The 11,048-nt window shown below is 35.4% G+C and overlaps 1 protein-coding gene across 2 annotated transcripts in view; it reads left to right on the forward strand.

Annotated features, from left to right (window-relative positions):
* TRIM24 (tripartite motif containing 24) overlaps positions 1-11,048 on the forward strand; it is a 99,947-nt gene that overhangs the window by 87,408 nt on the left and 1,491 nt on the right. For both annotated transcript variants that reach the window (XM_069462763.1, XM_069462765.1), the window contains exons 12-18: positions 100-235; positions 2,803-2,875; positions 3,919-4,087; positions 6,106-6,434; positions 7,577-7,709; positions 8,547-8,621; positions 10,780-10,929. In XM_069462763.1, coding sequence (XP_069318864.1) covers positions 100-235; positions 2,803-2,875; positions 3,919-4,087; positions 6,106-6,434; positions 7,577-7,709; positions 8,547-8,621; positions 10,780-10,929 — 1,065 coding nt within the window. The remainder of the gene's footprint in view (positions 1-99; positions 236-2,802; positions 2,876-3,918; positions 4,088-6,105; positions 6,435-7,576; positions 7,710-8,546; positions 8,622-10,779; positions 10,930-11,048) is intronic.

An 11,048-nucleotide genomic window follows, 5' to 3' on the forward strand; every position in this document is an offset into this window, starting at 1 on the left:
TTATTTGGCAATAATTGTTATTGGAGTTTTCTTAAAAATTTAAAGTTGCTTTCAACTTGCAAAGTCAGGGTGTCCTGAAATAATTTCTTTTCTTGTAAGATTGACTGTTCAAGTACTATTATGCTGGACAATATTGCGAGGAAAGATACCAGTACAGATCATGGCCAGCCAAGACCACCCTCAAACAGAACGGTCCAGTCACCAAATTCATCAGTGCCATCTCCAGGCCTTGCAGGTAAAGTGGGCTTCTTTTGATTTTAGTGAATGGTTTTTCAAGGTTTTATTCTACCTGTAACTTTTTTTGTAATTCCCTCTCTCCCCCCAACTTTTTTTTGTTGGATGATTAAGATGTGTGTGAGTTTTTTGCACTATTTAAAATTAGTATGCTTTCAAAGTGGGAAACAAAGTTAAACTTCTTTACCTTTTCAATTTCAACAGAACTTCTAGACATTTTATAGCATTCTCAGGAGGAAATTAGTGTTGTTCTCTTTCTTATCGATAAGTTGTTGCCTTCTTAGGATGTAAAATGCCTGGAGTTAAAATTTATTAGTGACAATGCACAAAGAAATCACTCTTTTGGTGGTTTTGTTTGGTGCTTAATTGTGTTCAAGAATTTTTAACATACCTACTCATTTCCTCTAAGAGAGACACTTTAATACTACTCCTCTGTACCTTGGCAAAATAGGTACCTTAAATAAAAATAAGGAAAGAGGAGAATTTCTTAAGTCACATGAACATCATAAGGCAGTTACACAATTTAAATGGAGATGCCTATTTTAAACATAAACTCATGACAAAATAGGGTAGAAGGATCTGTTTATCATATGACAGGTTCATACTAATAAATAAGGAATATACTTAGTATTGCTAAAGGACACGATGAGTAGGTAATTCCCTAAAGAGAAAATATATATAGCCAATAAAACAGATGAAATAAAAACGTCAGTCTTACTAGTAGTCATAAGAAAAATCAAAAGAAGGTATGATTTCTAACATTGAATTAGCTAAGACTTAAATAGTGAAAATATTCATTGAAAACGTGATGCGGGGTACTCTCACACATAGACAATGGGGGTATAACTTGGCAAAAATACTCTGGAAACCACGTTAGCAGTATTACTGAAGCTAACATTTATCTAGTACTGATTGTGGCCCAGGTTCTGGACAAGAGCACCTTATATGGATTACCTGGTAGTAGGATATTTGCTTCAAAAGCCTTAGAAAATGTATATATCCTTGAACCCAGTAATTCCATTTTAATACTCCAACTGTAAGGGAATAATTAAAAACTGGATAGTCACAACATATTTATTAAGGCATTATTTGCAGTAGTTAAAATTTTGAAGCAATGTAATATCCAAATATAGGGAAATGATAAAAATAGAATATACTCAGAATATTATCAAGCTATTTAAAGAATGCTTATATAAAGAGTTTTTAATGGTATGCTCGTGGTACATTGTTTAGTGAAAACAAGTATACAGAACCATATATTAAGTATAATAAAAGCTGTAAATGTATATTTAAAATTAGAAAGAGATAAATCAATTTTAGCAGTGTTTACATATGAATAGAGAAGCTATAGGTAACTTAATGTTACAAATCTTTTTGTCATTTTCAACTATTCTAAAATGAAACATGTATTATCAGAAGATAATAGCCATTGTTTTGTTTTTAAAGAAAATTCTCCAGAGTTGATAAACCGGTGAAATGGATTTCTTTCTCTTTATCAGCTATATCCTGTTGTTCGTCAAACCTTTTAGAACTTTTCACTTTGATTTTTTTTTTCTACTTCCCACTCTCCTTGTTTTCCTACTGTTACTATTTAGTTTGGGTCTATATCAATTCAAACCGAAATTATTTACAGTAGTTTTTCCCTCTCTTTCTTGATTGCTTTTAATCCAGTTTTCTGTCTTCCAAATTTACTCTACCACCATAGTATAGATTTTTAATCATTTTTATTTTTATTTCTTTATTCTTTTTAAGAGACAGAGTCTTGCATGATCATAGCTCACTGCAGCCTCAAACCCTTGTGCTCAGACGATCCTCCCAGCTCAGCCTCCCGAGTAGCTAGGATGACAGGTGCATGCTAGCACACCCAGCTAATTTTTTAATTTTTTGTTAAGATGGGATCTCGCTATGTTGCCCAGGCAGGTCTTGAGCTCCTGGGCTCGAGCAGTCCTCCAGAAGTGCTAGGATTACAGGCATGAACCACCACATCCGGTCATTTTTAGGGCAGAGCAGCAGTCTAGATCCCCTCTTTTGTTTATCGCCTCAAGTCTGAACCTCTCGATCTTTCAGTGTCTTCCATTGATTGGTCTCATTTTGTTTATGTGGTTTTCTTTCTTGAACTCCTTTTCTATCAGCTCCTACCACTTTTTCTTGTCTTCTGTAGCTTTTCACTGACACTAGGGTCCTCTTTGAGATCTTACCCTCTAACACAGAAAGAATTGACTGTTTGGAGACATTTTTGATTGTCACACACTAAGCTGGGATGTATGGAGAGATGCTACTGTTATCTAATGACTGGTGGAGGTCAGGAATACTGCTGAACATCCTATAATGCATAGACATTCCTCCACAACAAATAATTATCTGACCCAAAGTCAGTAGTGCTGAGGTTGAAAAACCCTGCCAGTCTGACAGACCATTGTGCTGGGATTTCAGTAACTAATTGTTTCATATAATTTCATACGGCTCCCAGTTTCAATGTAGTGGTGCTGCTAAGTGAGCACATTCAATAGGACTTCAATACATAATGATTAATTCATTTTATGAATTTGTATGATTTCCCCTCCTCAGGACCTGTTACTATGACTAGTGTACACCCCCCAATACGTTCACCTAGTGCCTCCAGCGTTGGAAGCCGAGGAAGGTAAACTGCCTTAACTATGTTCTCTAGTATATAAAATCTCTAATTCAATTTCTCTTGCCAGTGATCAACATGTTTTGATACTCAATATATTTCAAATTTCCGTTATTTTGAATTTTAACTAAAATTTTAATAATTATATATTACATTTTAGTAAATTAGTTAAGGGACTAAGTAAAGTACAAATTTATCTTTAGAGAAAAATATTTGTATATTAAAAATGACTAAGATATTTGACATTAGCATAATAGCAAGGAAAAAATAAAGGTGAAGTAGGCATAACACACTATACTCTATTGAAACATAAACCTGGGAAAAACGATTTCATGCTACTTTAGTTACTCTGACATTTTTAATAATCAAACATTGGTTCTACTTTAAGAGAAAAACTTAAAATTATTGAAATTCTGTTTTAAGTAAATTCTGTTTTAAGCAACTGCTTTGCTCTTCCCCTTATTATGCTTGAAAATTGTCCCTGGATAGTGAATCCAATGCTTACTTTCTTAATCGTACAGAAGCAGCATTGTCTGAAGGGTAAAGAGTTGTCTTTACTCACCCGAGAACACAGTGGCTATTTGTAAAAGATTTTTGGCCTACGACCTTGTTTAAATAACAGAACACCAGTAAATGATTACCTAAATTATCTTCACATTTGACAAGAAATCGTTGATGTGAGTCTGGAGTTCTCTTTGCTACTGACTAGAGAGGGAAATGAGAAAGCCTAAAAAAAGATGCTAGCTCTAAGACACTAAATCTAGTTGCCTAATTTTAAAGCCTCAGAATATTGAAGTCAATTTTATTTTAATTTAGGTTTTATTTAAATTTATTTAAATATCTGTCCAGATATACAACTATTTAGATAGATTAAATGAAATTTTTGCATATAGCAGTTGCATTTCAGTTGTGCATCATTGATTGCTAATATAACATACTTATCATTATTGTGAAGATACAGCATTATTCCAGGAAGCTGTTGTCATACTTCGTTATGAGATATCTAGCATGGCATCCTTAGTTTGTTTTTCGTTTCTTTCTCTCTCTCTCAGCTCTGGCTCTTCCAGCAAACCAGCAGGAGCAGATTCTACACACAAAGTCCCAGTGGTCATGTTGGAGCCAATCCGAATAAAACAAGAAAACAGTGGGCCACCTGAAAATTATGATTTTCCTGTTGTTATAGTGAAACAAGAATCAGATGAAGAATCTAGGCCTCAGAATGTAATTATATCAGTGCTTGCAGTACTATTCCTTTTGGAGGGGGGGTAGGGTGAGAGAAACTTATAAATAACTCTTAGGAGATAAAAAAGATGTTATATTTAAAAGGGGTGCAAGAAAACATCTGGAAATCTCTCAGTAAATTAAAATGATGGAAAACAGAAAAGTTTAAAAAATTGGAGGCTCAAATGAGGAGGCTGAGCATTTGAAAAGGAACAGAGTGAAATGCATGGAAGGTAAATTGCCAAAGAAATAATACAAGAAAACTTTCTGTAACTGAAAGGCTCAAGTGTCTGGATTGAAAGGGTCTACCAAGCACCTGAACTATAAAAGAAAAGTCTTGGAACATATCATCATAAATTCCAGAATGCCAGAGGAAAGAGCAGACATCAAGTTCTCAACACAGGCACTTAGAAGCTGGATGACAAGAAAGAAATATTAATAGTGGAAGTGTGAGGGAAAAATATTCTCTATCCAGAATTCTATACCCAGGCAAATTATCAGTCATGCATAAAATTAAATAAACATTTTCAGACATTCATGCAAAGTCTGGAAAGAAAAAAAAAAAAAAAAACCTATGTATTCATTCCCATTTGACAATATGAATCATCAGAAACAGAGTCAAACAAGAAGGAGGAAGATCCCAGAGAAACGAGATCTGACATGGACAAGAAACAGACAGACAGTCTTTAGTACAGCGGTTGGTACAGTAGGATTTTAGAAAGATGTGTCTAAGGGGAGAAAAAAACATTGAGAAGCATTTTCTAATCCTGTTACAGTGTATTGATAAGAATTACATAAAGATAGGTACCTATTGAGTTCACCGGGTCTTGTAAAAATTTAAAAAAGACCAAACAAAAAAAAAAAATAGGTACCAAGAAAAATAAGCAAATGAAAAAGGTAATTATTGACTCTTAGTAAAAACAAAAAGTAGTACAAGAAAGGAAGGGTAGTCATAGTACATTTTGTGGTTCTGCAGTATTTACATAGTCATAATGATGTACACAAACAGCTGAATAAAATGTAATTAAAAACTGTGATGTAATTAGGATATAACCTAAATATGCATTTAACCAAAAATTACGATTTTCAGAATACTTAACCAGTACAGACAGATACTGATCAGTTGGAATAGATGCTGACCATAAACAGTTGTAGCACCTACCAACTGAAAAATTAGTGTGCAGAGTAAAGCCGATGTTAAGAGAATGGGATGGGTGGTAGCGGCGGCAGCAGAGGCAGCAGCTTTGTGTGTGTTTGTGAGTATAAGGAGGGGGGTAGAGAATCAGGATTCAAAAACCTAATCTAATCTTTCACACTGGGGATTAAGAGATATATAGAGAGAGATCCATATATAGCATTGAAGTTCTAAGAAGCTGCAGTCCAATCATTTTATTTAGAAATGTGGAGGTAAATTGTAGAAGAAAAAACTAGATTTGAACATATTTACTTGTAAGGAACGAGAGCTTTTAACTATATCTACTTGTATTATTTTAAAATTAAAAAAAATGTTTAAAGGAGGTAAGTTTTTGTTATTGATTTGAAATTTTCATCATCCTAGGCTCCAACAGAAAATATAGATTCATCTTATAGGTATAATTTTTTATAATTACATGAAGAATTACATAAAGATAGGTACCTAGAAAAATAAAATGGAAAAAAAAAATCTGTCTTAGGTTACAGTTTGAATTAACAGCTCCAATAAAGTATGTTTACAGGTCATTCAGTTGATTTCCACACTACCCACCCATTTCCTAATTTCTATAGCCATCAGTGGGCTTAAAGATTTTCCCTATATTTTGGTATTTTTCAGTAGAGGTCCATGTCTTCTTTACCAGTTAACAGTAAACATATTCTCATACATATTCGCAGATTCCTTAGAAGTAATCAGGTGCCCATGAGAGAGTGATCTATAGTCCAAAATTGCAATAGTGAAAATTTTAAAATGCCGATTAAAAAGAATATGTGTGTGTGTGTGTGTATATGTGTGTGTTATGTACTGTTCTCTCTTTCTACTGCAGGCTAACTATCCAAGAAGCATACTCACCTCCCTGCTCTTAAATAGCAGTCAGAACTCTACTTCAGAGGAGACTGTGCCAAGATCAGATGCCCCTGATAGCACAGGAGATCAACCTGGACTTCACCAGGAAAATTCCTCAAATGGAAAGTCTGAGTGGCTAGACCCCTCACAGAAGTCACCCCTTCATGTTGGAGAGACAAGGAAAGAGGATGACCCCAATGAGGACTGGTGTGCAGTTTGTCAAAATGGAGGTGAACTCCTGTGCTGTGAGAAGTGCCCCAAGGTGTTCCATCTTTCTTGTCATGTGCCCACGTTGACAAATTTTCCAAGGTAAGACAGTACTTCCCTTCTCACTATATATGTAATATAATACATATTTTTTCACCATAAAAACAACAATAAACTTTTGAAGGTCATTGTAACATAAAGCCCTTGTAAAAACTTAAATGAAATTCCACTTGGCATAAATGCATACTCCAAAACCCTGAACAATAATCTAGGGTTTCCATACCATGGCTCTTGTTCCCTGTGGTTCTCTCAAAAAACTAGTTATGAGGAGAAAAAAATAACAGCCTCTTTAAATTACTACAAAGGGTTACCATAAAGAAACGGCTGGGCGCGGTGGCTCACGCCTGTAATCCTAGCACTCTGGGAGGCCAAGGCGGGTGGATCGCTCAAGGTCAGGAGTTCGAGACCAGCCTGAGCGAGACCCCGTCTCTACTAAAAATAGAAAGACATTATATGGACAACTAAAAATCTATATAGAAAAAATTAGCCGGGCATAATGGCGCATGCCTGTAGTCCCAGCTACTCGGGAGGCTGAGGCAGTAGGATCGCTTAAGCCGAGGAGTTTGAGGTTGCTGTGAGCTAAGCTGATGCCACGGCACTCACTCTAGCCTGGGCAACAAAGTGAGACTCTGTCTCAACAACAAAAAAAAAGAAACAGTGATCCTTATGCATAACAACTACCACAATATATTGCATCTTATTTGCCAGGCGTTGAGCTGTATCATGTACAAATATTTCAAGTAACTTCTCAAAGGCTGTGGGATAATGATGGTGGTGGTGGTGAAGAACCATTGGGTTGATCTTTCAGTTCTTCTAAGGCTGTTCTTTTCAATTTTAATTTTAAACTTTTCTTTTTCGTGAGTGCTTGGGGGAAAAAATGCCGATTATGCTTTATGTCAGCCCTAGATTAATATGTGTTTTATTTGTTTAAGATATTTTCCACATATATGTATTTCATGCCTTTTTAACTAAACTTTAATATTAACCATTTAGCATTATATTTCTGCTGTTTCCTCTCAGCGTGGTGTGGCCTACCTAGTAGATATATGGTAAATATTCAGTGATTAAAATTTATGCCAAACAAATATAATAGTTCTGTATATACTGTGGAGGAGGTGGGAAAGGGAAATTGTGAAGGGAGAAATGATGCATTAGGAACTCAAACGTACATTATTCCCCAACAGTGGAGAGTGGATTTGCACTTTCTGTCGAGACTTATCAAAACCAGAAGTTGAATATGACTGTGATGCTTCCAGTCACAACTCAGAAAAAAAGAAAACTGAAGGCCTTGTTAAATTAACACCAATAGATAAAAGGGTAAGTCTTTGAGCATTTCTAACCCAGAGTGTTAGAGAATTTTGTGGTTCAATGCATTATTGTAATGTAGGTGTGCCTTTCATCAAAGAAGTTTATATTCAGTCAAATGTTACACTGATTTTTTTTTTATTTTAGGAATATTTTTTCACAAAAGTGTAAGAATCTTAAATAATTAAAGGTAGACTATAATCTTTTTTGATTAAAGAAAAATTGCAGTACTATACATGTATTTTATAGAAGTTTAAAATATTGTACCTGAACAAGATGGACTCTTGTATATCCTTTATGTAGCCCAGACTTTTAAATTTAGTCTGCCTTGAGTAAATTTTTTCCTCCGAATTTATTTAGAATTGCCACCAAAGAGCTGGGTTTTTCTATTCACTCTTCTTGGAAATCCATTTTTTTTACCAAGTGGTACTAGGTTTATACATCAAAGCCAACTAATATATTTAACTGTTGTTAACATTTAAAGCTACTGAGTCAATACTTTATTACTAAAGAAACTCCTTTGTTCTATTAATACTTAATTTAGCAACCAGTATGAAAGTTGTCATGCAAATTGGGGCACAAATATAACTGCAAGTACTACACAATGTTCACTGAGATAAACCTATAACCAGAGCAGAGTGAGTGATGGGACCCTCTGCGTGCAGAAAGAGGGCCTTAGGACTGGATGCACCATGGAAAAGGCTCCCCTTCTGCATCTCTTAAGAGACATATATTGTTCCTTTATTGACTATTAGTAATTCATAATACACAAACTAGAGCAATAAGTGTTAAAAATAAGCTGTGATTTCATTGTTTTATTTTCATTTCAATTTATTTATTTTTGCTTAGAAGTGTGAACGCCTACTTTTATTTCTTTACTGCCATGAAATGAGCCTGGCTTTTCAAGACCCCGTTCCTCTAACTGTAAGTATTAACGTCGTTTTGTGCATGTTTACGCAGTAGGGTGATTTTTCTGAAATTTATTTATAAGAATCTAGTTTCTGTACCATTTTTCAGTAGTTTTTCCTATCTGGTATTATACAAATTTCAAAACTTATTAATATATACTGAATGTTTTGATCCTAAATAGATACATTTCAATGTTAACAAATTGACCTAAAATTCGTATTCATTTCTTAGGTATTCTTATCTCACCTATTTTGCCTACTATTCTCTGGGATGATTTCTGGCAAGTATGTCTATCTCAGGAAGTTTAGGCATGTTTCCTAATTTGTTGAGAAAAGTTTTCCATATGAGATAAAGATACCTGCTGCACTCCCCCCTCCACCCCAGCCAGATTTTCTGTACTTATTTTGACTTATAGGTCCAGACTTCAAGTAATAAAGTAGAATTTAACAATATAAAAAAGTTGAAGAAAGTGTATGTGTGTTTTAACTATTGACTTCAAAACGGTTCATATTGACAGTTTGATGTGACTTTAATGCATAATTTTACAGTGATGGAAAGGGTCTACTACCCAAAATATGTCCTCCTCCTACTCTCTGATGTCTGAAATTCCTTTAAAATTTTTAATAAATTTGCTCTAGAGTTTGATAAATTTAAAAAGTTAATGCAAGTTTAGAAAAAGAAAACCAGCTTAATTAAATAGATTCAGTTGATAGCAGTCAACTTATTTTTAAGGGGCAGGTTTTGAGACTTGAGATAGAAAAAGGAAGTAAATATGGAGAAGGGACTTTTGTACCCAGAAGAGGCAGAATAAAGAATTCAAGTAAGCTTGTAATGGCAGCACAATCTTAAAATTTAACCTAGAATTGGTACTTTTTATGATCTTGACTTAGAGTTCCATTTGGTATTAATAACCAGCTGCAGCAGCAAAATAGCCCTCCATTTCTTAATCTATTTCATCTCTTTTAGTCTTTATAAGATACTGTGAGGTTGGCAGGGTTATCCCTATTTAGAATATGAAGAAGGTAAGGTTCAGTGAGGTTACGTAATTTATCAGGATCGTGATGTTGAGCTGCGGATTAAACCCAGATTCATAGTCCTCCTTCACCCCTTGGTATAATGCATGTAGCAAAAACATGTCAGACCCTACTAAGAGTAATATTCTTTCTAGTAATTGTTTTATGTTTAATAATAAAGAAGAATAGGCTGGGCATGGTGGCTCACGCCTATAATCCTAGCACTCTGAGAGGCCGAGGCAGGCGGATCATTTGAGCTCAGAAGTTTGAGACCAGCCTGAGCAAGAGCGAGACCCCGTCTCTACTGAAAATAGAAAGAAATTATATGGACAGCTAAAAATATATATAGAAAAATTAGCCGGGCATGATGGCACATGCCTGTAGTCCCAGCTACTCGGGAGGCTGAGGCAGGAGGATTGCTTGAGCCCAGGAGTTTGAGGTTGCTGTGAGCTAGGCTGATGGCACAGCACTCTAGCCCGGGCACCAGAGTGAGACTCTGTCTCAAAAAAAAAAAAGAAAAAGAAAAAGAAAGAAGTATAGAGATGATAGAGATTGTTTAAGAGGTAATATGTGAAGACAAGCATTAAAAATAATTGATGAAATTTTTTTTTTCTTTTTTTGAGACAGAGTCTCACTTTGTTGCCCAGGCTAGAGTGAGTGCCGTGGCGTCAGCCTAGCTCACAGCAACCTCAAACTCTTGGGCTCAAGGGATCCTCCTGTCTCAGCCTCCCGAGTAGTTGGGACTACAGGCATGCACCACCATGCCCGGCTAATTTTTTCTATATATATATTTTAGCTGTTCATATAATTTCTTTCTATTTTTTAGTAGAGATGGGGTCTCGCTCTTGCTCAGGCTGGTCTCGAACTCCTGAGCTCAAACGATCCGCCCACCTCGGCCTCCCAGAGTGCTAGGATTACAGGCGTGAGCCACCGCGCCCGGCCTTGATGAAATTTTTTTTAAAAAAAATGACACAAACCATTTATCCATGTGTGGAAGGCACACATTGTGAGTGTTTTTGAATGGGTTTCCTTATCAGTGACAAGTAGCACAGTGGAATGCAATGTGAACAATCAGAATTTTATACCACTTCTTGTAGAATTTATTGAGGGCCTGGTAGGATTTAGCTATTTGTATTATAACATCTCATTTATTTTGAAAGGTGCCTGATTATTACAGAATAATTAAAAATCCAATGGACTTGTCAACTATCAAGAAAAAACTACAAGAAGATTATTCTATGTACTCAAAACCTGAAGATTTTGTAGCTGATTTTAGATTGATCTTTCAAAACTGTGCTGAATTCAATGAGGTGAGGTAGGGGGGTTGATGGGAAGCAATAGCAATGTGAAAATAATCCTAACAACTTTATCAACAAACTAGGAGACCGATATGTCTATGCCAGAATAAATTTTCAACATTTCAAGTCTG

Source organism: Eulemur rufifrons, chromosome 29 (assembly GCF_041146395.1).
Source record: "Eulemur rufifrons isolate Redbay chromosome 29, OSU_ERuf_1, whole genome shotgun sequence".
In the NCBI taxonomy this organism is placed as follows: domain Eukaryota; kingdom Metazoa; phylum Chordata; class Mammalia; order Primates; family Lemuridae; genus Eulemur; species Eulemur rufifrons.